This window comes from Oreochromis aureus, linkage group 7 (genome assembly GCF_013358895.1).
Source record: "Oreochromis aureus strain Israel breed Guangdong linkage group 7, ZZ_aureus, whole genome shotgun sequence".
Taxonomy (NCBI): domain Eukaryota; kingdom Metazoa; phylum Chordata; class Actinopteri; order Cichliformes; family Cichlidae; genus Oreochromis; species Oreochromis aureus.
Window position 1 is genome coordinate 10,884,553 of NC_052948.1, and position 23,949 is coordinate 10,908,501.

The 23,949-nt window shown below is 41.2% G+C and overlaps 1 protein-coding gene across 1 annotated transcript in view; it reads right to left on the reverse strand.

Annotated features, from left to right (window-relative positions):
• Positions 1-20,945, reverse strand: part of otogl (otogelin-like) — a 28,665-nt gene extending 7,720 nt beyond the window's left edge. The window contains exons 1-43 of the mRNA XM_039615836.1: positions 20,540-20,945; positions 20,346-20,467; positions 19,997-20,039; positions 19,620-19,665; positions 19,278-19,356; positions 19,079-19,171; positions 17,826-17,980; positions 17,175-17,296; positions 16,763-16,968; positions 16,119-16,243; positions 15,847-15,953; positions 15,631-15,737; positions 15,394-15,519; positions 15,202-15,310; positions 15,076-15,122; positions 14,843-14,988; positions 14,619-14,745; positions 14,332-14,509; positions 14,132-14,256; positions 13,674-13,883; positions 13,322-13,490; positions 13,090-13,164; positions 12,809-12,852; positions 12,413-12,578; positions 11,609-11,716; positions 11,296-11,434; positions 10,365-10,499; positions 10,123-10,269; positions 9,916-10,035; positions 9,598-9,714; positions 6,379-6,535; positions 6,159-6,185; positions 5,878-6,057; positions 5,512-5,790; positions 4,594-4,711; positions 4,425-4,504; positions 2,833-3,710; positions 1,346-1,523; positions 1,115-1,257; positions 1,008-1,031; positions 811-903; positions 533-722; positions 26-243 (exon numbers count right to left, since the gene is read on the reverse strand). Coding sequence (XP_039471770.1) covers positions 26-243; positions 533-722; positions 811-903; positions 1,008-1,031; positions 1,115-1,257; positions 1,346-1,523; positions 2,833-3,710; positions 4,425-4,504; positions 4,594-4,711; positions 5,512-5,790; positions 5,878-6,057; positions 6,159-6,185; positions 6,379-6,535; positions 9,598-9,714; positions 9,916-10,035; positions 10,123-10,269; positions 10,365-10,499; positions 11,296-11,434; positions 11,609-11,716; positions 12,413-12,578; positions 12,809-12,852; positions 13,090-13,164; positions 13,322-13,490; positions 13,674-13,883; positions 14,132-14,256; positions 14,332-14,509; positions 14,619-14,745; positions 14,843-14,988; positions 15,076-15,122; positions 15,202-15,310; positions 15,394-15,519; positions 15,631-15,737; positions 15,847-15,953; positions 16,119-16,243; positions 16,763-16,968; positions 17,175-17,296; positions 17,826-17,980; positions 19,079-19,171; positions 19,278-19,356; positions 19,620-19,665; positions 19,997-20,039; positions 20,346-20,418 — 6,009 coding nt within the window. The 5' untranslated portion in view covers positions 20,419-20,467; positions 20,540-20,945. The remainder of the gene's footprint in view (positions 1-25; positions 244-532; positions 723-810; positions 904-1,007; positions 1,032-1,114; positions 1,258-1,345; positions 1,524-2,832; positions 3,711-4,424; positions 4,505-4,593; positions 4,712-5,511; positions 5,791-5,877; positions 6,058-6,158; positions 6,186-6,378; positions 6,536-9,597; positions 9,715-9,915; positions 10,036-10,122; positions 10,270-10,364; positions 10,500-11,295; positions 11,435-11,608; positions 11,717-12,412; positions 12,579-12,808; positions 12,853-13,089; positions 13,165-13,321; positions 13,491-13,673; positions 13,884-14,131; positions 14,257-14,331; positions 14,510-14,618; positions 14,746-14,842; positions 14,989-15,075; positions 15,123-15,201; positions 15,311-15,393; positions 15,520-15,630; positions 15,738-15,846; positions 15,954-16,118; positions 16,244-16,762; positions 16,969-17,174; positions 17,297-17,825; positions 17,981-19,078; positions 19,172-19,277; positions 19,357-19,619; positions 19,666-19,996; positions 20,040-20,345; positions 20,468-20,539) is intronic.
• Between the last annotated feature and the right edge of the window lie 3,004 nt (positions 20,946-23,949).

Genomic DNA, 23,949 nt, shown 5'->3' on the forward strand with positions numbered 1-23,949 from the left:
AGGTTTTGAAAGCACTGCTGGGTACCTTGCTGTGGCATGGTGTGAAAGCTCTTTGGTAAAGCATAGAGAGACAGGTGGAGCAGTCGCCAGTGGTGCAGTTGTCTCCGACCCTGCGTGTGTGTTCGGTCTCATCGGTGGTGTGGACTCTCCATGCCTGCAGGAAGATCATCATGTCTCCCACCTCTCTCACCACTGTGCCATTGGGCAGTTTCAGGTCATCTTCTGGGTTCCCATCGCAGCAACCTGACATAGTGGACAGACAGGTTTGTGTGTGTATGTGTGTGTGTGTGTGTAGCGAGTGAGCAATAAAAATGTCAAGTGACATGATGTCTGCCGAATTAAACCAAATGGCTCTCGACATCTCAAATTGTCATATCCCATAATGATTCAAGTCAAAGTGATGCTGCAGTTTAGACATTAAACCTTTAAGGGCCTAAAGATGGCACTTCAATAAACGAGGCTGAGGTTGGTGCTGATGTAGTCAAAGCCAGCGGGTATGTGTGTGTATGGGTGCATGTATATGACAGCTCACCACACAGGCCTCGAGTGGGCACAGATGTATTATTAGGAGCAATATACTGTAGCACCATAATGCCCGTGCTATGATACCACTGTATACTGATCCCGCCAGGTGTGTGGATAAGGTACATGCTTCCTGTATCTTCCACATAAAGGGACTGACGTGAGAACGGAAGTCTAGCAGGTCTGTAATTTACTGTAACCTAGAGACAGATATAAATAATGCAACCATATTATTTATGTAGGGTAAATTGAATATTTCTTGGGATTAAAGCAGGTAAAAGTAATCACCTTCCGATCGAGTCGGTTGATTATAATTCTGTAGAAAGAGGTAGTAATGTTCAGCTTCTTAAAACAAAGTCCAGATGTTCCACCTGTAGGGCTCTGTAAGAAACATTAAAGAGTAGTCATAATGAGATAATAATCCAACAGCTTTGATGCAAGCATAACTGCGGGGAATAACATGGAAGAGTTGGAACTGTACTCACAGTTCGTCTGATGGAATTCACACTCTGGAAAGAAAAAACATCAATGTAAGCCATTAACATCTGCTTTTTAGTATTTTAGACTTAATTGCATTTACTTTATATGATACCTGACTAGTTGGACATTTCTCCACAGTGCCAATAATAGTCTCTCTGGGCAGGTTAACCAAGATGTAGGAGCCATTGTCGTACAAGGCTACATTATTACCATCAAATGTGATCATACGCAGGTCTGACATTACAGTGCAGCGACCTGTAAAAGCAAAACAGATTATCAAGGCAAAAGAAAACTTTCATACCATTTCATACCAAGTTATTTTAGTGCAGATAGCTAAACTTACATGGGCACTGCCACTGCGGACAGCAGGGGTCTGTATTAACCAGGATAGGCATGCCCAGCAGACTGCACTGAGGCTGGGTGGTGTTGTAGCGACAGTGGAGAGAAGAGTTGTGAAGCAGCAGCTCTCCATTGAAACAGATCAGCTCAACACACTCATCAATGCGATAGGAGTATGGGGGCTGTGGATGCAAATATACACGTTCTGTTTTTAAAAGGTGAGCTGGCTTAAACGTCATTATCATCATCAAACACACATATTTAATTTCTACATAATGATGTATCTGTTTTTTTTCAGCCAGTGTATCAACCCATTATTGCTTAGAATACAGTATGTGTATGCAGGAACAGATTAACTATGCATTATTCTGCATAGCAGGTAGCACGGTGGCATGGTGGTTAGCACTGTTGCTGCACAGCAAGAAGGCCCTGAGTTCAATTCCACCATCAGTCCAGGCCAGGTTCTTTCTGTGTGGAGTTTGCATATTCTCCCTGGGTACTCCGGCTTCATCCCACAGTCCAAAGACATGCACTTACCATGTCTTAGGTTAATTAATCAATCTAAATTGCCCATAGGTGTGAATGTGAGTGTGAATGGTTGTCTGTCTCTGTGTGTTAGCCCTGCAACAGACTGGCTCCAGCACCCCCTGCGACCCTGAAAAGGATAAGCGGAAGCGAATGGATATTCTGCATAGCAATAATGATAAAAATGAGTTTTCAGTAGTCATTTAAAAGAAATAATAGAGTGAGCCGACCTGACAGACTGAGGAAGACTGTTCCTCAGTTGGGCCCAACAACCTCAAAAGCACGATCACCTCTAGTTTTAAAATCAGAGCGAGGGACAGTTAGGAGACTCTGGTTAGAGGATCAGAGAGGCCGGCAGCTCTGATAAGGTTTCAGAAGCGCTGCTATATAAGCAGGGACTTTTCCATGTAAAGCTTTGTATGCTAGTAATAGAATTTTAAAGCTGATTCTGAGTTTCACTGGAAGTCAGTGAAAGGACACAGAATAGGTGTTGTGACCAGTGCATAGGTAACGCAGAAATGTTGCCTTTATGGTACGAGGACTGATCAAGCCTTTCTGAAATCAAAGGCTCACTGTAAGTCAGAAAGCATTTCTTAATTTTTAATAATAGGTATAATTTGTTTTGACACATAACGGTATGAACAGTAGCACCAGCATCAATTTAAAAAAACATGACTGAATTTCACTGGTTTTAGAGTGCTAGTATTGTGGATGCTTACCGTGACACTTATTTTACTACAAGATTACAACAGAACTATTACAGATGCCAACAGTAACACCTGCACTCTCCATAGCATTTTGCTTATGTTTTAAAGCCTACTCATACTAAATAATCATGTAAGGAATCTATGATGATTTAAGTAATCATTTACATTGCTACCATGATTTCTCAAGTTTAACACGGATGGATTTTTTCATGCACGTTTATATTGGTGCATATATAATAAACTAAAACAAAAGACTTACTGTACAGGGAATAGTGGGCAAAAGGAAAGGGTGAGTGGTTGATGTTTCCTCTGTTACAGGGATGGTTGCAGGACTTGTGACTATCTCTGTAGTTACAGGCTCAGTGGTGGGCTCGATGGTTGTAGGAGGTGGTGCTGTAGTTGTTGGAGTGTCTGTTGGAGTGGTGGCCTCTGTGGCGACAGTCGTTTCTGCTGGAGTAGGTTGAGGAGTGGTTGTGGATTTGGTAGTGGTTTCAGGTTCAGAAGTAGCTGAGGTGGAAGTAGTTGTAACAACTGTAGTGGGTGGTAAGGTGGGGGATGTTGGAAGAGGTGGTGATGTTGATGGTGTGGTAATGGTGGTGGAGGGAGGAATTGAGGGTGAGGTATGGGAGGGAGGAGAAGTAGTGGAGGGGGCTATAGTGGCTTCAGTGGGTGCAGTGGAAGGTGTTGCAGAGGTAACTGTTGTAGTCACCGTAGTAGTTTGCGTTTGAGTGGGGGTTGTTTCAGTTATCCTGAGAGTGGTGCTTTCTGTCGGGGTTGAGGGAGTGAGAGTAGTTGAAACAATAGTGGTGGGAGTAGCAGATGGAGACGTGGATGAAGTTGGGGTGAGCAGAGTGGTGACACGCTCAGTGGCTGATGTTGTGCTGGGAGTAGTAGCAGGAGTGGTGGTGGTGGTAGAAGTGGCAGTGGTTGTTGTGGACCTGACAGTAGTGGAGGTGGTAGTGGTGGCTCTAGTGCTGGTGGTGGTTGTAGTGGTTGTTGTCGGCCTTGTGGTGGTAGGGGTGGTGGTGGTAGTAGAAGTTGTTGTTGTAGTCATAGGTATTGGGGGTGGTGCTGTAGTAGTCCTGTTAGACCGCGTCACATATGCAAACGGGGTTGGAGTTGGGGGAAGAGACACACCTGGAGAAGACGTTTATTATAACAGGCAAATATTATTAATTGAAAACGATTAAAACCATCGTCATATATGGAGCAAACCAAGAAAAAATATAAACTTGGCAAAAGAGTAAGGAAATTTATGCCTTATTGATTATTTCTTTGTCGTAATCCTGCTTCTTGGCAATAAACCTTATACTGTTGGATAGCTTGTTTATTACCCCTTAAATGGTGCCACATTTGTAAGGAAAATGCATTTTTGAGTTGAATAGCAGTGTTGGGTATGTGGGTTAAAAAACTTTGGTGTGGTTTATTTGATTGGGTGTTTGAAGTGCGAAGTAATAAGACATATTCGGAATTTAACAATTTTTTCTGTAGCATGTGGAAGAACCATACACAGCCAAGTAATGCTGCAGCTTGGTTGTTGTCTTATGGCATGGGTCCAATCCAGATCAGTCAAACATGGCATGCTTGCAGCAGACACCAACTGACAGCTGTAGTACGGTCCATGCTGCTGCGCAACCCACAAAGGTATTTTCCTTACAATTAAGAGAAATAAAAAGGCTTTCCAAAATATAAGATTTTTTATAAGTGTTGTTACAGCTAAGCAATAACTTACCAAACATAAATCTCCTTGCTTTTTGTGAGTTTATTTTGGTATATTTTGGTATATGAGAAAACCATTTTTTAAAATTTTTTTTTATTACAGCAACTTAATATAAAAATGGCTGTACTCACAGTCCTCTGTGTAGACACATCTTCTAGTGACTTCATCAAGGACCATGTTCTTTGGACATCGCGGAAAGCATCCTTCTACACTGTAACATACACAAACTACTTCAATACTTGCGTCGAGCACACATTATGCTGATTTTATTATTGCTTTTTAATTAGCCAAGCCTCTTACGGAGGAAGAAACTGGCAGCGTGTAGCATCTGGGTCACTGCACGTGGGGACACAAGGACTTGCACAGGACTGGTAGCGCCACTCACACATCATACGGTAAGGTATTACAAAAGTGCTCTCTGCAAGAAGGAAACATATCTCATTAGTTAGCATTTGTATGCCCACCATGCATATATAAAAGGTATACAGTGGCTCCAAAAAATTATTTGGACAAGTAAAAAGAGCTAAATACATACAGAAAATATGAATTTACATCACATTACAAGCTCTGGCAAGTTCAGGTACAGCTGTCTTGATTTTTAGCTTATGAATGGTTTCCATTCATAAGATAATATGTAAGCTGAGTTGTCCTTGCTGCTTTTTATCACCTGTTTCTGACTTGATTTTGCACAAAGGCATGCAGACCAATCTGCAGCTGGTGTTCCTGTGTCTGCCTATGTGGATTCTCTTCTCACTGAAGTTACCCAGTTTAACAATATATATTCAAATGTGGAGCACAGAGTGTTCCCGTGTGCAAGCAAATGATGCTTGAATTTTTCTTCAAATTTTAATTGATGTGCAACCAACAAGTTTCAAGGTAATTTTGAAATGTAACAAATGTATTAAGTCAGTTGCTCATCAGTTCAAACATGTGCCTCTAGCAATGTGACCAATGGCGGAGTTTAGCTCATCACATTAGGAATGGGCATGGTCCGCTAAGTTTAACAATCAGAACCTGCCCAGCTTGCCATTTAGAGCACTGTGTTCATGCTTTCTCCCTCCTTGTGATTTATTTATTTCTTTTAATAGAAACCTTCCTGTTAAATTGTCCTAAATACATTTTTATGGTTTAAATACCAGTTTATCTGACATTTTAAAAAATAACTGGATCATCCTGATATGTTTTTGGGGCCACTGTATATACGTGTGTGTTTCTGACCCTCTAGTGTGAAGCTGCTGCTGGCTTTGAAGCCCTGTGAGGTGTCGTATCTCTGGGCTCGTGCAGCAGTGCGTGTGAGTGTCAAAAAAACTCCGGGCTGGGCCACAAGCTCAAATGAGGTGTGACCTGGGAGAAACAGCCCCTGGTGCTGGATAAAGGTTGCTCTACGACTGAACTCCACCCCTCGACTCCACTGCTCCAACTGCAGACGGCTGCGCCCTGACACAACAAGGAAGTAGTTGGGTCTCTCTGCAGACTCCAGCGACACCATGGGAACACCTACAAATAGTCGTAATCATAATCAACATAATTTATGCAAGAAATAAACACATATCAATGTATAATAATAATAATGCAGATGCTCACGTGATGTTCTGTCCTTCTGCAGTCCTGCTGTGATCATGAAGTTGAACAGTAGACCTGGGGCAGGCAACTGCCCTGGTCTTTCTCTTACCAGGGGAAAAACAGAGCTGCTGGTACGATTCACTCCAAACATGGTGTCTTTATAGACCGCACTCACCAAGGAAAATGGGCCATCGCCTAGCTCTGTGAGGATGTGAGAGAGTGAAAGAGGAAATGAATGATAAGATGGCAGGGAATAAGAGTAAGGTTTACAAATCTGGTAGAAGATTCTCAGCTAAACATACCTTGATTGTAGTACTCACAATCATAGGCTGAAAGAGTCCAGAAGAGTAAGATGTAAGTTAAAACAGAAGAATTATTTAATTTTATGAAAATGCCAAAATATTGACTGATGCAAAGAGTGACTACAGAAAGTGGGTCAAAGAGGTAAGCAAAGGTCACGTCCCTGACCCACACAGCAGAAGCCTGTTTTGTATTTGTCTGTCTGTGTATTTATGTACTCACGACAGACAGAAGGTGATCTCCAGTGAATTGTGACCCCCTGCTGACAGCATTTGTATGCATACGCAGCAATGGACGTGCAGAGACACTCACAGTCTCCCCCACGGTTACAATTGCAAGTGTCTGTTAGGCAGTTCCTGTAGAACCAGGCCACATCAACCTGAAAGGGTACACACAGAAAGATATACACACAAACAATAATGAAATGAACGAGGCCAAATCTCGCTGGGAGAAACTGAGGGAGGTCTTATTTTTCGGAGGGAGGGGGGTTGTTTTAAATAATTCAGACAGGAAAGACCGATGATATCGGGACAAAGAAATGTGGGTCAACCTCTGGTGCAGAAGGTATCAGATGAACTCTATGACAAACAATGCATCAGCAATGAGTTGGTGTGGCCAAAGGGAAGGTTAACTAGGCCTCTGTCTTTGACACTGGCTACTATGATGTACATAAACAGGAGCAGATAATACTTTTCTGTATTACTATAATTTTAGAAGATATAACAAGTAGAGACATGTGTGCTGCAACCAGGTTGGAGCAACAAGGTTACAATTAATATTCAGATGTTAGCATTTTACTAGAATGTTATTATGAAACACATTTAATAAGCCCTTTCTGTGCCCCCGATGCACCTTATTATTTCTCTTCGTGTAAAATTTTATTTTCAACAACACTAACAACAATAAACATATCACTTTTACCCCAGTGCTTGTCAGAGGCTAATAACAAACAGGTACATGTCTAACAGGACATGTGAATCATATTTTGTCCTATAATTTGTAAACATCTGTCACATTATCAGTGTAGACAGAGTAAGATTTCAAAGTTGTGAATGGTTATTGTTATATTCTGGAACTGATAAGGTATTGCTACCACTGATTGGTATCAAACCTCCAGGAACTGCCTGCATTCTCTAATCACATGAAGCCGGGCATGCTTTTGCACCGGAGGAACCCAGGACCCACTGCACCAGCGTAACGTCTGAGGATATCAAGGATTTCACCTTGATATCTTATGGCAGTCAGGATGCCATTGCCTAGCCTGTAGAGGTCTGTGTGTCTCTCCATGGCTATGCCTCCCCAGACCATCACTAAACCCACCACCAAACTGGTCATGCTGAATGAAGTTACAGGGAGCATAACGTTCTGCACGGCTTCTCCAGACCGTTTCACATCTGTCACATGTGCTCAGGGTGAACCTGCTCACATCTATGAAAAGCACGAGGTGCCAGTGGTAGACCTGATAATTCTGGTATTCTATGGCAAATCCCAATCAGGCTCCACAGTGCCAGGCAGTGAGCACATGGCCGACTAGACAACGTTAGGCTCTTAGGCCTAAAAGTGTTCCTTTTTTTGGAATTTTGATGAGCAGTATACTTACTTCGTATCTGTCCTAGTGATGAGGGTTTTTTTTTTGTTTTTGTATTTTAGTTGTTGTCTATTTTTATAAATGTTTTGTAGAAGTCGTCTCCCCAGTGTTTGTGTTATGCATTCCTGTCTTATACCATGTTTATGCTTTGGTCCCTTTTGTCTCCTTGTCTCCTATTATCTCCTATATTGTTTAGTGTTGGTAAGAGCATCTGATTTCCTGTTTTACATTGAACGTTTTTGTGTCCTCTGAGTCTTATCCGTCTTTCCTTTTATTCCTTAATTGTTTTCATCCATTGTTAATTGTGTTCACCTGTGTCCTCCTAACCCCTGTTGATTAGATGTCTTTACTCTTTGGGATTGTTATTGTTTGGTTTCTATTTGCAGCAGCCAATAAAATGCTCATTTTCATATAATTAGTGGTTTCATGTGTCTACATTTGGGTACTGCACACTACATCAACAGACCAGCTGTGACAGCCTTACTATTAAAGACTGAATGCCAGCTCAACACTAACATGAGTTAAATCTCGGTCACTGGGCCTGGATCTAGCTGTACAGAAATATTTCCAAAGTTAGCTCAGTGCTGCCTTGGGATATTAATGTTTTTATTTATCCTTGCCTTAATTACTGCAAATCTGCATTTGTATCTTAAAGCATTTACTGAAAATCAGTTGGTTCAGAATGACGCAGTGAGGCACATAGATGATACTAAATGAGAAGAACACATTACCCTATTCTTGCTGAATTGCACAGACTGACATGCTTTATATGACTATATGCTTCATAATTTAGTTCAGTTCTGCTTTTAACATTCAAAGCATCCCATGGCATGGCATCTTCTTGTATATCTGAACTCATCACCATGTATTCTCCACTACGACCACTCATATCTTCTGACCGACTGCACTTAATTATCCCACCATCGAAACTGAGAACAAAGACGAACTGTGCTTCTGACATTTTAAATCCTGCTCTGTGGAATTGCCTCCCGCTTATTATCAGGTCTGCTGTGTCTGTACCATATTTAAAAATTTATTGATTTACATTTTTATAGTCTGCTGTCTGAAAGCATGATTCTTTTTCTGTTGAGAATTCATTGTAATCTACATTTTTTGCTTTTGATCAATTAATACATTAAAACTGCTGTTTCCGCAAATAAATCTGTTTTAGTGCAAAAGAATACAAACATACTTCAAATAAGTGCTAAAAAGTAGCAGGAATACAGAAATATCTCAAAGGAATATACTACTAAATTATGTTCCTCTAAAGGTTGCTTCAAGGGAACATATTTGTCTTCACTGGACAACTATAGCAAACAGAACATGACAAGAACGTGAAGCAGATCAGATCAAAATGGGCACATTAGGTTTAATAAGAAAAATGAATTTATTGCAAAGAATATAAGACAGAGAGAAATTTGTTTGAACACAGAAATGTTCAAAGATTGGCTTTTGCTTTATTATGATAATCTCTACTGAACCTCTTAGTTAATTGTAAATTTATGTATTTTCTGAAATGTAGTTTAAGCAATGAAGTGAAATGGACTCTCCACTGGTTGATAGTGATGGCTAAAAAACTGTACATAAAAACATGGCTCCATCTACTGGTCATAAATTGAAATATAACACTATAATAAACACTAGATGTACCCAATTTGAATTTGAGTGGCAAGCTTGTGAATCTCTTTAAAGAGTGTGTTTACTAGGATTAGTTAAGAGTTGTTCCTATAACACCTTATTAATCCCTATAGCTCCCTTTTTCAAATGATATAACCTTTTCATAGCTGCAGTCTCTCTGTACACTGGTTTCTGTTTTTGTGTGTGTGTATATGTGTCACTTGAATGGCACTTACAACATTGTGACAAGGTGCAAAGACATCGCTGTAGAGGAGAGCACACTCTCTTTTGGCGTACGGCTGTCTCCCTAAGTCCCCTTCACATGGTCGCTCAAGTACATAGTCGCTTTCACACTAAAATACAGAAAACACACACACACAGAAAGCGATCAAGTGTCTGATTACTCTTAAATATCACAGTGTACTCGAGGGAGACGGGCACAAGGAGCAGGGAGGTAGAGAGGTAGTTTGAGGGTGATGGACAAAGACAGAAAGAGAAAAGAGGGCAAAAGAAGAATCAATGAAGGGGAGTAGAGGAAATGAGCTGACTCATACCTGTCCCAGGGCCCAGCTATTGCCGAATGTCTGTGCGTTACTGACTTCCATGTGGCTGGAGGTGGTCATATCATTCGCTGTCACACTGTCAAAATTTCCACATAACCCATTGAGAAGACCCTAGAGCGAAAAAGCAGACAACTTGTCATATTTTTGGATTTTTCTTATAACAACGCTTCGAATTTCAGATGTGCTACTAGTACACGCCTTCCACTGAGGTCCAGCTCTGATGTGCACAGTTGTCTTGCGGTCCCAAAGGATGGTCAGGTCCTGATTTGAGAAGTGGATGACAATGTAGTAGCCGGCTTTCCAGAGCTCAAATTCTGACCCTCGACCAACAACAGTGGAAGGGCTCTAACACAAAATAAACCAGGTAGCGTGACATCAGCAGGATTCACTGGATTTTACTGAAATATTTCAGTTTGTTACTGTGTTTGTATTATCCATACAGGGTTGCCAGAATTGTCAGTGAAGTAGATCTTGGTAAGTCCCACGTGAATGACCAGGATTTTCATGCACACAATGCCGCTCTCATAGCAGTCTTTGTTTTGGGCAACAATGGATACCTCGGTCTCTCCTGCACTCTGATGAGAGGAGAAGGCAAAATATTACTACTGTAAGGAAAGTTGCTGTTTTTTTAGCAAACATAAAAAAATATTTTTGTTCATTTGTCTGTTCAAAATTTTCCTCACTAAAGCCACAGCAGTCAGAAAGCAAATATCTAAACACCACGTGCTAAACTCAGATATGGAATCTCATTCTACCTGTTCAGGAAACATCATCATCCTGGACACATGAGAAGTGACAAAAAGAGGAAACAACTGTAGACTATTAAAGTACAGTTTTGACCAGCTTCCCCATTCTTTTCAGGTCTGCATGGTGGCAGGCGGCCTGCGGGCTCTGAATGTCTGTTCTGCTAATTCTAATTCTATATCCCTGGGAGCGCAAGAGCCCTGGGGTTTGAAGTGAACACTGGTCTCTTTGTGTCACTACAGCTTTGCGCAACGTCTGCTAGCATTACAGCGGTCCCAACCCACCGACACAAACACACACATACACGCCTTAATCGGCTCTAATTAAAACCCAAACTCCAAGATTAGAAACCAGCTTGGATCTTCTTTCCCAGATCTATATCAGTGTTGGCTAGGAATTGTTAAGGATGCTCCTCCTTTGCCCTTAAACGCAATCAATCACACAAACTTCTCTGGCACAGGTTAGCACAGACTCTTTCAGACAATCCCCACTGGCATTCCAGTGCCAAAAATGAATCCATAAATTTGTCACTGGAAGCAAATTATATAATTTTACACCTTAATTAGTTTTTTTCTTGTGCTAACTAGAAAGTTGTTATATAAATCCACACAGACAGACTCTACTCACTTTGAGCAAGTAGACCTGACAGTCAGAGTGGTAGTCGTACTCGAGGCCATCAAAGGTGTGGTAGTGCCTGTCGCTGTAAACAGTACACACAGCTGGACACGGAGAGTAGCTGCAGTTAAAATAGCCACGGTGACACACACTAAAGGGATGGACAGGTGGACGCATAAGAGAAGAGCAAAAACAAAGCAGAAGTGGGACAAAAGACAAACTTGCTTTTGTAACTGCTTTGAGAATCAGTTGTTTGGAGATGATTGACAACCTTATATGGAAGCCATTACTTTGTAAATAATACAGAGGCAAGAAAGGTGTTTACCATTTGTAGCATGGTGTTTCCACAGTTTCTCCAGGCAGGTACTCAAGTCCTAGCCAGGAACAAGGACAATTTTCTGGATAATAACACTCCCCCTGGTGCAGCACCAGCCTTCATGGGTAAAACAAAAGTAGGTGGTACAAAGCATGCGGACAAACACTCAAAACCCATATCTGTGTTTGTCTCTGTGTTGCAATTAACACTTTAGCTTTTAGGCCCTGAGATCAAATCTCTTTTTGGAAATTACGGTGGAGAAAATACATAAACACAAGATTCAACAGTTCAAACACAAACTCAAAACAATCAGTCATCTCCCCACTAATTAAAACAGTCATTATTAGAAATCTAAACTCTAACAGGAATTAGTGTTCCTAAATTTAACCTGTGTTGAAGGGTTTTTTTTCCATTATTATGGTGACAGTATTGAAAACCAGTCTTTCCCTGGACATGAACTTTCAGAGTGCTTTGTGTTCTGGCTGCTGAATATCGGCAAAAATCTTGTAAGTGAAATTAAGACACATATATGCTGATGCCTGCAAGATGCTTCTCTTCACACAGTCCACAGTGGTGAGTGCAAATGGCAAATGGTCCTGGGGTAGGTGAATTTGTTTTAACTACCTTAAGGTACCACTTTTTGTGTTTCAATGTAACTATTCTAACACGGGTAAAGCAGGGATTAAAAATAGTATTAAAATTAACAACAAAAAAAGTGACTGACTAACAGGTAGGAGGCCATTAAAAACAAACTAACAAATACATAAATATTCTCATGTTATTTTGAAAATAGTCACTAAGTCTTTGTAATACCCAGAAGGGCAGACACAGCCAGGTATGCATGGTGTACTGGGTGGGCACGTCAGGTTCAACATCAGGTTGCGGCAGGTTGGTGCACAGGCCACTCCTCCCCTCTGCTCAGTGCAGCTGTGGTACACTTTCCCCTCTGGACACTCCCCGACTTCTATACTATCTGGCTCTATGATGTTCATGCACACCGCACACACACACACACACGCACACAAGAAAATCAATGCCCTAGTTGCCATAAACACCAATTGCAACATCAAGTCATGGGAAGCAAGCTACAGCTACAGACATAAGGCTCTTGATTTCAGCAAGAGGGACATAGCCTGAAATGCCACTTTGTTACTGGAACGGACTAAAGCAGGAACTGAAGGGAGGAGGGGGGGAGTGCAGAGAGGTTACCTTTTTCCTCTGGCACACACTCCATCTTCCCATTTCTGCACAGGCTGATGGTGGAGACAGGAAGGGAGAGAAAAAGGGGCGAGTGTTTGGGAAAGAGAATAATGTTATCAAACACAAGGTCAGTTTAAGTGCTCTACGTCTCATTTGACAATCACTCAAGCTTAAACTGCTTTCTCAAATGGATCAGGGTGTGTGCAAGTATGTTACACTGTGTGCAGTTTGAAGAGCAAGCAGAGTGGGTTTTCAATTTTCAGTGCAGCTTATGGTCAGCTGTGACTCACCAGGGCCCAGAGGCACTGAAGGTCACCTCTCCTGGCTGTGACACCCCACCCATGGAATAACAGTGACACTGCGACCTGAGGAGAAAGTCATGAGAATATTTTGATTACATTTATTAATGATGATGCTTTTTGTGTTTAAGTGCTATGTGTGCCATTGTATGTCCTTTCTGGCCAAATGGCAACTGATACCCATTAGTAAGTAAGGATGATGTATGAGGTGCTTAATGCTTACAGCTGCACACAGCGCTGGCGCACATCATCATAAAAACTGCCGTCTGGACAGCCGCATCCCTCGGCACAGTCATCAGGGGTACATGTCTCAGTGCTGGACAATGCCCGACAGGACCGGCCACAAGACGACACACACGAGTGGTACAGCATTCCACCAAGACACACCACTCCTGTATATCACACACAGAGAATAGTACAAATTTGTTTTTCTGGGGTAAATTACAGTCTTCTGAAATCCCTTTACAATGCCTACATTTTGGAGCAGTGTACATTTGAATCTCATATCAATAAGAAGAAAAATCACAAAGACACAAATTAATGTCTAAAAAAAAATCCAGACCATGGAAACTTACCACACTCGGAGACTTGTGATCTGAAATTAATGTTGACTCCATGTTTGGAGCAAAGGTAAGCGTAATGAGCCAGTGCAGTGCACAAACAGCTGCTCCCACAGCGGCAGGCCTGATAGCGGCACTGCTGCTGGTAGATGTTTGGACTGATGTAGCCATGACACGGAGCAAACACAGTGCCCAAAAGCACCTCACACTGGGATGCGTAGAATACTACAAGACACATAAGCCAACACGAAACTTAACACATCCTCATATTTCCTTTGACAAGATAGATTGCCTGCAGCTAAAACTTGAACAATTCATAATTCAAACCAGAAAGCAGTAATGTTAGAATGCATAGCACAATCTGGGATTCAAACCCCTAAAGTTTTGCCTTAATCCTTTTCTTTCTTCGTATATATTCATTAAGGCTAAAATGAAAGAATAATAACCAAATCCACAGTAATTGAAACTATTACCGTTGTGCTGATTCATCTCGCATGGGTCTGTAATAGGTAGATTAACTGGAGCAACACAGGCAGATGACACCTTCCAAGCACTGGCATGAAGCTGCGGAGTGCCCTCTATCATACCTGCTGGAGACCTACCCCCCACAAAAATATCCTCAGCGAAAGTCACATTTTCAACACTGACGTGTAAGTGGGAAGTACATGCTCACAGGAAATCATCTCGTAGATTTCCATTGTAGGTTCCACAGAGTCCCAGCGTCTGTCCGCGCCACTGGCTGTCAAGCTGCACATAGACCCTTCCACCTCGACCGTCATAATGCAGCCTGAAACCAATCCCAGTCTTCAGCTGTGTGAACACAGAGGTCAGCTTGCGCACCTCGACTGCATCTGTATGTCAGGAAGAAGTTTTAAAATCGAATAATTTTTTTTAACTATATAAGGTGATGTGTTTATATGTACCATTTGATATAGTGTGTGTGCATTGTGCGATTCCTACCATCGACATATGGCAGGGCAGGCGCTGGGTTAACACCGATTATCACCTCCCCCTCTCTTGTCAAAGTGATTTGGCGACTTACATCTTCATCCAGCACTACTGTCACTGACTGAATACACACCTGCTGCTGTTGACACACATTTATACGGAAGGGCCAGTTATATCTGGATTAAAGGAACACTGCAGGCTTGTTAGGTGTGTGCAAAAGTAGTTGTGTGTGCTACCTCTGCACAAGTAGTATACTGTAGTGTGATGGTGAATCTGCTCCTGCTGCGGCTCTTTGCCAGGACATACTGACACGCTCCTGGCTGGAGAAACATCCTTCCGTCAAACGTTGTCACAAACACGTCCCCAACCACCGAACATTCAACTAAGAAGAGACAAAAAGAAGAGTGTTTTTGTTTTTTAAATCTGGATGTGTTATTTCTTCTTTAGCTGTCTTCGATGTGATTCTTACCTGTGCAGTTATTCTCAGTGCAGTTCCACACACCACCCATGCACACACTGAAAAAACAAAACAGAAAGAGTTAGCAACACATTGGCTGTGCTATATTCTCACACAGTAACACTGTTCCACACTCACCAGACACTGCATCCCTGTTGTAGCACCTGTCCTTGTACATATGACGTTCCATGATAAACACATGGACACTGAGAGGCAGCAATGCATGTTCCATTCTGCAGGATAAGACCTGCATGCAAGGATGATTATCTGAGATCAGTCAACAATTTCAGAGACATTTAAATTATTTTTTTGGTTGTTTTCTTTGAATACCATCAGGACAGTAGCATCCATCCAGACAATGCAGATTGGTTCCCAGGCATTCTTTCTCAAATGTACAGGTAGGTGGACAGCAGCTGATACAGTCTCTATACACAAAACTCTCCTCACAGCCGTCATCTAAGCATAAACACAAACTGGCTTAACAATAAGCAGAACACAAGTGTGCACTAAATACATTATAAGTTTTCATGTTTCCGCTGAAATCGTAGAGCAGTAGCCATTACTTACTGCAAGAAGGGAAGCTGTCTCTCCACTCTCTTACGGGATATCCAACATGGGAGCAGGCTCGGGTGTACTCCACCAAGGCTCGACAAAAAGTTTCCTCATCATCAGAGCTGAAAACATGCATCAAATGTTTTTGGGGAACTGATTTGTATACAAAAAGTCTCAACTCGAGCAAAAGGTTGAATGTATCTACTCGACAGTGTGCTTGCTTTGACTTACACACAAAGGTCAGAGACACAACTGGCAACAAAGGGATTGGGATCGATGTTTTCATGGCAGGACAAAAAGGGGAAAAAGAGAAGCGCACTGCATTTCTCTATAGCATCCTGCATGCAAATAAAGTATGGTATGAATATATGCAACATAATATACCACAAGAAGTAAACAGAAATTAACACAGCTAAAAAAGGTTTTATTATGGTGCACTTTCGTAGGCCTGATTTGTCTTTGCACATGTTATTAAGTGGAAATATTGTTTCTGTGGTTCTTACATCCATGTCTGACTCAGACTGGCAGGGCCCACTGAAGTCAAGATCCACCGAGGGACAGGCTCGTTCATGAGCCAGGTCCACTGCCCAGCTGTTAGCAAACAGCGCAGGTTCATCTGTCCGAATACCTAAAGCCAACACACATGTGCATATGTATGTGGTATACCCAGCATGAAATCGGTACAGACAAAAGATATGTATAAAAACACATACACAGAGCAAAGATGAAGTAGATTTTCCATTCAAACATACATGAAATTTTTTCTTTAATTTGTTAAACACAATAACATGAGACATAAAAAGAGGGCACTAAGAGGAAATATGTGTGTGTGTGTGCGCTGTAGTTGGTGCCTTTTTGTCTGTTCTCTTTCCTTGGGCTCATCTCCACATTACTGGTCATCTCTCCTCCCAAACAAGCGGGGCACCGTAGTTCATGTTACTAGGTCATATGAGGAAAGTTCATGCTTCTTCCAGCTATTCAAATCAAAACTACCAGTTCTCCCCTGTCCTTCCACTCTAGACTCCCCAGGTCCCACTGCTACTATAATTGGCCAGAATCAGTGTTGAGTGTATAATAACAATAATTACGATGAGTGGGTGCTGAGAGAAGGGATAAGAGGATGAGTCGCCAGTCAAGCCGGTCTTACCGCGAGCAGTGGTGAGGTCATCACCAGCAACATTGTTGAAGTTCCCACACAGGCCACAAGGGGTGCCTTGGTGCTCCTCGCTCATCTTCAGGTAGACGCCCGAGCCTCCATCCCAGGCCAAAGAGAAGCCAAACACGCTCTTCACGAGCAGGTAATCAGCCAGTCGTTCAATAAAGACACCACCCACAGTCTGAGGCAAACTTAACCTGACATTATACAGAGACAGAGACATCATGACAGCATTGGATGACGTCAGGTCTTTGAAAATCTTACTTATAGTCTTCTATCGATTTTACAGTAGGTGTAGATGGGATGGCAAGCAAATGCTTTCTTTCTTTCTTCCTTTTTAGTTTTTATTTTGACAACTCTGCAGTTAACAAACACACACATACATGCACACACTCATATGCACCTGCGGCCTCCCTGGTGGACCCGATATCCCGAGATGTGGATCTCCTCCTCGTTTGGGAAGAACAGACTGAGAGCTCTCGGACATGAATACACACTCCCCTCACACACTCTGCTGTTGTGAATCTGACAAACACAAGAAAATGATAGAAGTGGAATAAGAGCCACTGAGGGAAAAGCATACCGATTTATGAAAAGGGCTCATTAAGGCTACAACTCCATTTATGTAGACTATCATTATCTAATAATATATGGCTGCAAAGATAAAGACATAATTAGAATGACTTTGGCACATTTTTTGGAAATAGGTTAATTATAATTAAAAACATTTTTTGTCCTTAGTGAGACATTTTTTTGTGGAGTTTTTAGAAAACAATGGCACAAAGAAATATTCCACACCAGGGTTGTGCTGACAGCAGATAGTTGTTAATTATGTATTCTAAACACAGACACTTTAAGACCTTGCCACATGACTGTTTTATAGCCTTTACAGATCTCCTATTTCCTGTTATTTTGTTCAGTACAAGCAGTCAGATGCCACTGCCGTTTAGCTTATTTAAGAAACTTCCGTATTGCTTTGTTTTAATAGCAAACATGGCAATGTAGCAAGAAGCTAATGTATAGACATAGAGTAAAGACTGATTACTAGCCTTACCCACACTGTGTACTGCGGTGTAGTTGAGTGACAATCCTGGGCCAAAATGTAAGAGCAGGTTCCAGGGAAGTAGAAATATATTCCATCAAATGTTTCATAGTGGTGCTGACCCCATGACCTGCAGATCCCATCTCTATCCTGGCCCTGGTTAGGTACTGAGAGGAAAATGGGCATTTCAGTAAGACAAGATTCTTGTAATGATGGTGACACAAATAAACTTTGCTTTATCATTGTTATGCCTTTCATCATGTTCTATTTCATTGCACTTATCAGAGGAAAATGAACTCCTTTTCTAAAACCTCTTTGTTAGAGGAAATCCCCATAGCAGGAAATGCCAAGATGCTGCCGAGGGCCATTCCCAAAAATCTGAGGAGGTGGGTTGCACTGACAGCAAACACATCTTCTGATTTTAATACCCTGGCGTGAATGGTTCATTTTACACATCTACATTTTGAGACATTAATGCTTAAAAAATATAATTTTACAATTTTATTCAGTACTTTTTGAAGAATAGCTCAGTTGCCTCAATTATTATAATCTGTTACGGTGGGAAAGCTTGATATTTTTCTTGGGTGAAGCTTTTATTACCTTCATGACCAACCTGCACTCATGACCTTCTTTCATATTTTCTTTCTGTTGTGGTGTTTTATTTTTAAAAATCATATTTCTTTATCTTGTCAGCTTCATTTCAGGGTTTCTCCTCAAGTCTCAGCTGAGTCACAGGTGGTCTCTAAAGAACTGCATTGCCTTCGCCCATTTGTCAACACCAAATTAGTTTTTATTGAAATGAAAAATGTCTTTACAATCACCGTGACCTCAGATCTCCTGATACACTGTATAAGGAGCCTGTTCACAATATAGAAACCAGAAACTCCATCACTCAGCCCTTACCCTATTACCTAAGTTCAAGTGACTTTATATCAGCTCCTCTAGGGAGTAAAGTCTTTGTGTGTATGTGTATGGGTGGGTGGTTTGAGTAGAGATGGAGGCTGGTGGATTTGTATCAACAAAGGAGAGACAGAGAGAAAGAGATCTGGGAAAATCTGATAATTAATGCTGGAGTGTGTACAGCTAATTAACATTTGTTGAATGATTGTGGAGCACATTCACAAATTCTTGAAGACTGACTACGTTATGTTATTAAAAAAGGATATTGTTACCAAAGATGCTAGCCAGCTGGTTTATTGCATATCAAAAATTTGTGGTTATAAGACAAATCTGAAGGAAGACATGTAGGTGGGTGGATTACTCACTGATCTGGCAGCGGTCTCCCAATGCCTGGAACTGAGCACAGTCACACACCCCACCTTCCTGACACCAGCCGCCATTGAGGCAGCCGCAGTATTCTGGGAAAGACAAAAAAATCAAGGGTAATCATTCTAGTCTGCCCAGGTAAAGAGTGTTAAGTTTCCGTGAATGCATTTGGAATCACTTCACAGGCGGAGTATTTACCTGAAGAGGAATCTCTGGCTGTGTAGTTGTGCAAAATACTGCGTGACAGAGTACCCTCTGACAGCAATGGTCTGTACGTCTTGGAAAAGAGTAAACAACAGACACTTAGAGTAGTTCCTTAAACAATTCTTAAGCTTTAACAGCATCGCTGACACTGACGTTTCTGTACCACTGCTCTAACTGGTCCTGTAAGATAACAGTTGCGTCAAGTTGAGTGGGAGAAAGTGTACAAGTTAGTGAGTGTGTCTCATTCTCTACAAAGACAGCTTTGTGCCGGTTAGGGTGTTGTGCGCATGTGGGTGCCCTGACCTCCTCTGGTTCTCTTAGGTGTAGTGTACAAACCTCCTCCCCGAGGAGATCCCGTTTCCTCCGGAGTGCATTAGCTCTTCTGCACACACACACAAACATGCACATTAGTGGGAAGAAACAGTCAGAGGGGAGACTTAAGTGCACTTTACACCACTTGAATTCAGACTTGAAACCTCTCTGTACTGAACTCTCACACGCACATGTGCAGGCACACACAGACACACACTCTCATACACTGTCTCTGTCATATACACTATACAGGAAGTGTAAATGCATTTATCATGTTTGTCCTAGAGCACTGTGTAAGAATGACATATGAAAAATGACTTTTCAATTGTATCATCTAATGTAATACTGTATTAATATTATTAATAGACAGCAACGTGTTTAGTATTCTTTCTTTTATTTACCTCTGTGGTCTTCCTTCTGCCACTGAAAGTCGACTCTGAACTCCTAAATGCAGAGTTATAAAATCAGCATTTAGGTTTCTGCCTTACTCATCTCAGACAAAGGTATCTTATAGGTGTAACATCAAAATATATTTCAAAGTGTACATCGTGTTAAGCAGGCAGTTGTAAAATTTTATTACCATCTGTGAGTGCTAATACTGATAAAAGAAAGGAGAGATGAGTCTAAAATAACTTGTAAAACCACAAGGATTTTGTGGCTTATTTATGTAAACATAATCTCATACTTGTAATACATCATATATTATCAATAACATTAACATCTACAGAAGTCTGGATGTGTCTGACTTACCCTCAAGTAACAGCAAGTGGGAGACTGAAAACGACATAAGAAGAAATCGTTTCACTGTCCACTTTAAGTTCATCTCAGAGTCCGAAAGGAAGTCTCGCCGAAACGTTAACGGTGCATCTCAACTGTCCCGAGAGGAAAGGGTTCAGGGTGTTTGTTGAACCGGTACGATGCCTGGTCGTACCTCTAAAACGTACCTGGTGGCGACAGCCCCCCCTGACCAGCTGACAAGTAGCCTACACCTGTTGCGCAGGTAAGCCTGTTGCTTTGCTCTCTGTCACTGCATCTTCAACCAGCAGGCTGACTTTGGCTTGACCGTTTGCCTCCGTGTGAGCCTACAAATCTGCCCCTCCATAATAGAGGTTTTCACCTGAATGTACCGTAAAATCACTTGGTGTCACATGACTGGGGTGGGACACTTGACAGAGACAGAGAAACAAGCAGGGGGGAAATGAACTAGAGAGGTTCGAATTAAGAGTCCAGTTCACAAAAGTTGGTTATATAGACATTATTAGCCAAAACAAACAATAAAAGCAACAAAGATATACTTGAAAAGAAAACAACAGGAGAAAAAGCCCTTCTGGAAGAAAGCCCTGAAGTAAACTTAGTCCATTAGCTAACAGAAAAGTAGGTTAGCTAGCTAAAAAGGAATACGAACACTGATGCTAAGGTGTGAAAATGATTAAAGCTAACATGTGTAAAGGTAGCAAAGCAAAAATAAATAAATAAATAAAAAATAGTAAAAAATAAGAAAATGAATACATAAATACAAACAAATAAAAAAATACATTTTTCTTTTGTTTCTTGCATGTTTGAGATATTAGAACTAATTTCAATTAGACAAAGATAACCTAATTAAATGCAAAATGCAGTTTTTAAAATTATAATTTGATTTATTAACAGCGATAAATTGCCCCTTAAACCTAAGAACTGGCTGTGCCACCCTTGGCAGCAAGGATTGCAATCAGGCGTTTGCAATAACTGACAATGAGTCTTTCATATCACTTTGAGAAGTGTTGTTCCACTCTTCTTTGAAGAATTGTTTTAATTCAGCCACACTGGAGGATTTTACACCAGTAAATACTGGTGTATATTACTGCACTGCTTACTGGACTATTAGCGCAGAACTTTCTCTAACAGACTGATTCGACTTTGCTGCCACAAGGACAGACACAGGAATAACTGTCTCCTGCTACACATAACAAAGAATCTGTGCTTTCACTTTAACTTTATTTCAACCTGCACTTAACACAGACAAAGCTATGTTATTGCACAGCACTTGCCGCCACACTTCATCAGTGTCATCTGGTGTCGGCTTTGATCTTTTTACTACATTTAGTAAATATGCATGTTTTTGGACTGTGGAAGGAAGCGAGAGAACCTGGATGCAGCCAGAGCAGAACATGTAAACTCCCCACAAAGGTTCCAGCCTGCCTTGCTGTGGGGTGACAGTCATAATCTCTGCACCGTTGTTCCATTCTCAACATGGACCTGTTACGTCCCTCTGCAGCCTCTAATCTGCTCAGAGTGTTCAGCTGGTGCTAATTGGCCACACCTAGCCAGGGGTGGATAAAGGCATACCTGAGGCAAGCTTTCTGGGGAGCTCACTTGTCTTTGCATTGGTGGCACCAGCCATTTTAGCGAACCTGCTATGCCATTTTAAGAAAAAACCTCTTCTCACCCACAATCTGGTGTTCATCTCTTTTTTTATGTTGCGGCCTTTGAGCCGGGTCGTAACAGACCTGTGAATCATTCAAGAAAAAAAATTAATTAACTCATTAACATGGAGTGGACCATTGTTGTTTATACACATAGCAGACAACCAAGCAAATAACCTATTTTAAATTGTATCTTTCAACACTTTGTTGGTTGCTGCCTGTAAAAAAAAAAAAAAAAAAAAAAAAAAAAAAAAAAACCGTATCATGTCCCCATTACATAGTTGACTCTATAAAAAATGCCAAAGGTAGGCCTATCCATGATTTAAGTTCTGATCAAAATGCCTCAACAGCGACATCTGCAGTTTACAGAGTTAGTGTGAGGACAAAAAGGAGGAGGACGTCGCAAGTCTCAGCATCTCCAGATGGGATCTCTCACAATAATTTAATACACTTCAGCTTTTTTCATGCTGATGCTTGTTGTAGCAGCCCCAAAGGACTGTTAAATGAGGAGAGAAAGGATTTAGAAGGAGGGGATTCAGCACTGATGGAGCCCTGCTGGGGACAGGATAGAAAGTTTTGCTTCGCTGGCACACTTACAGGTCTCTTTGCCGTACCACTAGCACTGGATGGACTGCTTCATAAGCTATAGCCTTACAGAATCCAAACAAAACTTGCTCTTAATGCACTGGCTGCAAAATCACCCATTACAGCTATGAAATCACCAAACATTAGTGCAAATCTCCCACAGAAAACAGAACTGATAACACACTAAATGTTTTATTAATTTCAGGTAACATCCTCAGAGTTTTGCACATGGTAAAACTTAATTATCCAGTTAGTTCTGCATAGACAGGATAAGTCAGGGTCTCCTCATGCAGCTGAGATGTCGAACTCAGAGTTTTACACTTGAATCATTTGTCATACAGAGGCAGTCTTATCAGAGCGATCTGAACATTTTTTATTATTATTTTTAAAGTCAGAGCCCTAAAAACTGAAACCAAAAATAGATTTGTTGTAAGGTTGTCCTGAGCTTTCCCACCTATAGTCAGTAACTGCTGTAGCGATTATGGAATCATTATTGTTCACATGCCTGTTTACTATAATGGATGTAACCTCTATAAACACAGCAAAATGCAGCCTGGCAATGAATTAATTATTTGAGAAATTATTATTGTTCAGTGGGGCTTTAGGCTTCGCAGTATACACAGAGGCCTCTCCCTCTGAGCTGTTTAAAGGGCCAGTTTATTAAAATAATTAAAGCTGTATATATTAGGACAGCTATTAACTAGACTTGTAATAATGCACCCTCAATTCCTATTTGTCTGTCTATGTATACAGGAGGATTGTGTGTAGTGTTTTGTGTGTACACCTATATCCCAAAAAGGGAGAAAGGATGGGTCACGGTTTAATGCAATTTTATGCACAATTAGGATTAACAAATACTGTCTCCCACCGGCTAAAATTTAAAAAGAAAGACTTGTCATTAAAGAGTGAAGTGTTTTTTTGTGGGGGTTTTTGCAGAAATTGCCACTTCGTGGCTTGTACAATTACGAGCTGAAAACCATTTATTTGCTTCAGTTTTTTTTAGCACTAGACAAAGTCTTTGTTCATGACTAGTCCCTGTTAGAAATGCCCACGGTTTACTTTTGTGGCAAAACAAAAAGGGAAATGGGACAAATTCCTATTTTCAAATTCTGTCAAGACAGGAAAAATAAAATATTCCTGTTGAGATTTGGGCCTGTTCCCACTCTCCACTTTGGCTAGAGCAAAGGAACAAGTCTGTAAATGCCGCCTAGAAGTTATCTTGGCTTGTCTTTCTTGGCTCCTCAGTCACAGTGCACTATATTAACCTCTGATGATATTATTTTTCTTGTAAAATGTTACAGTGGAATACAATAGAAATTTAACATACTTAAATGAATTTCAAAAGAATGAATCATAATCACATC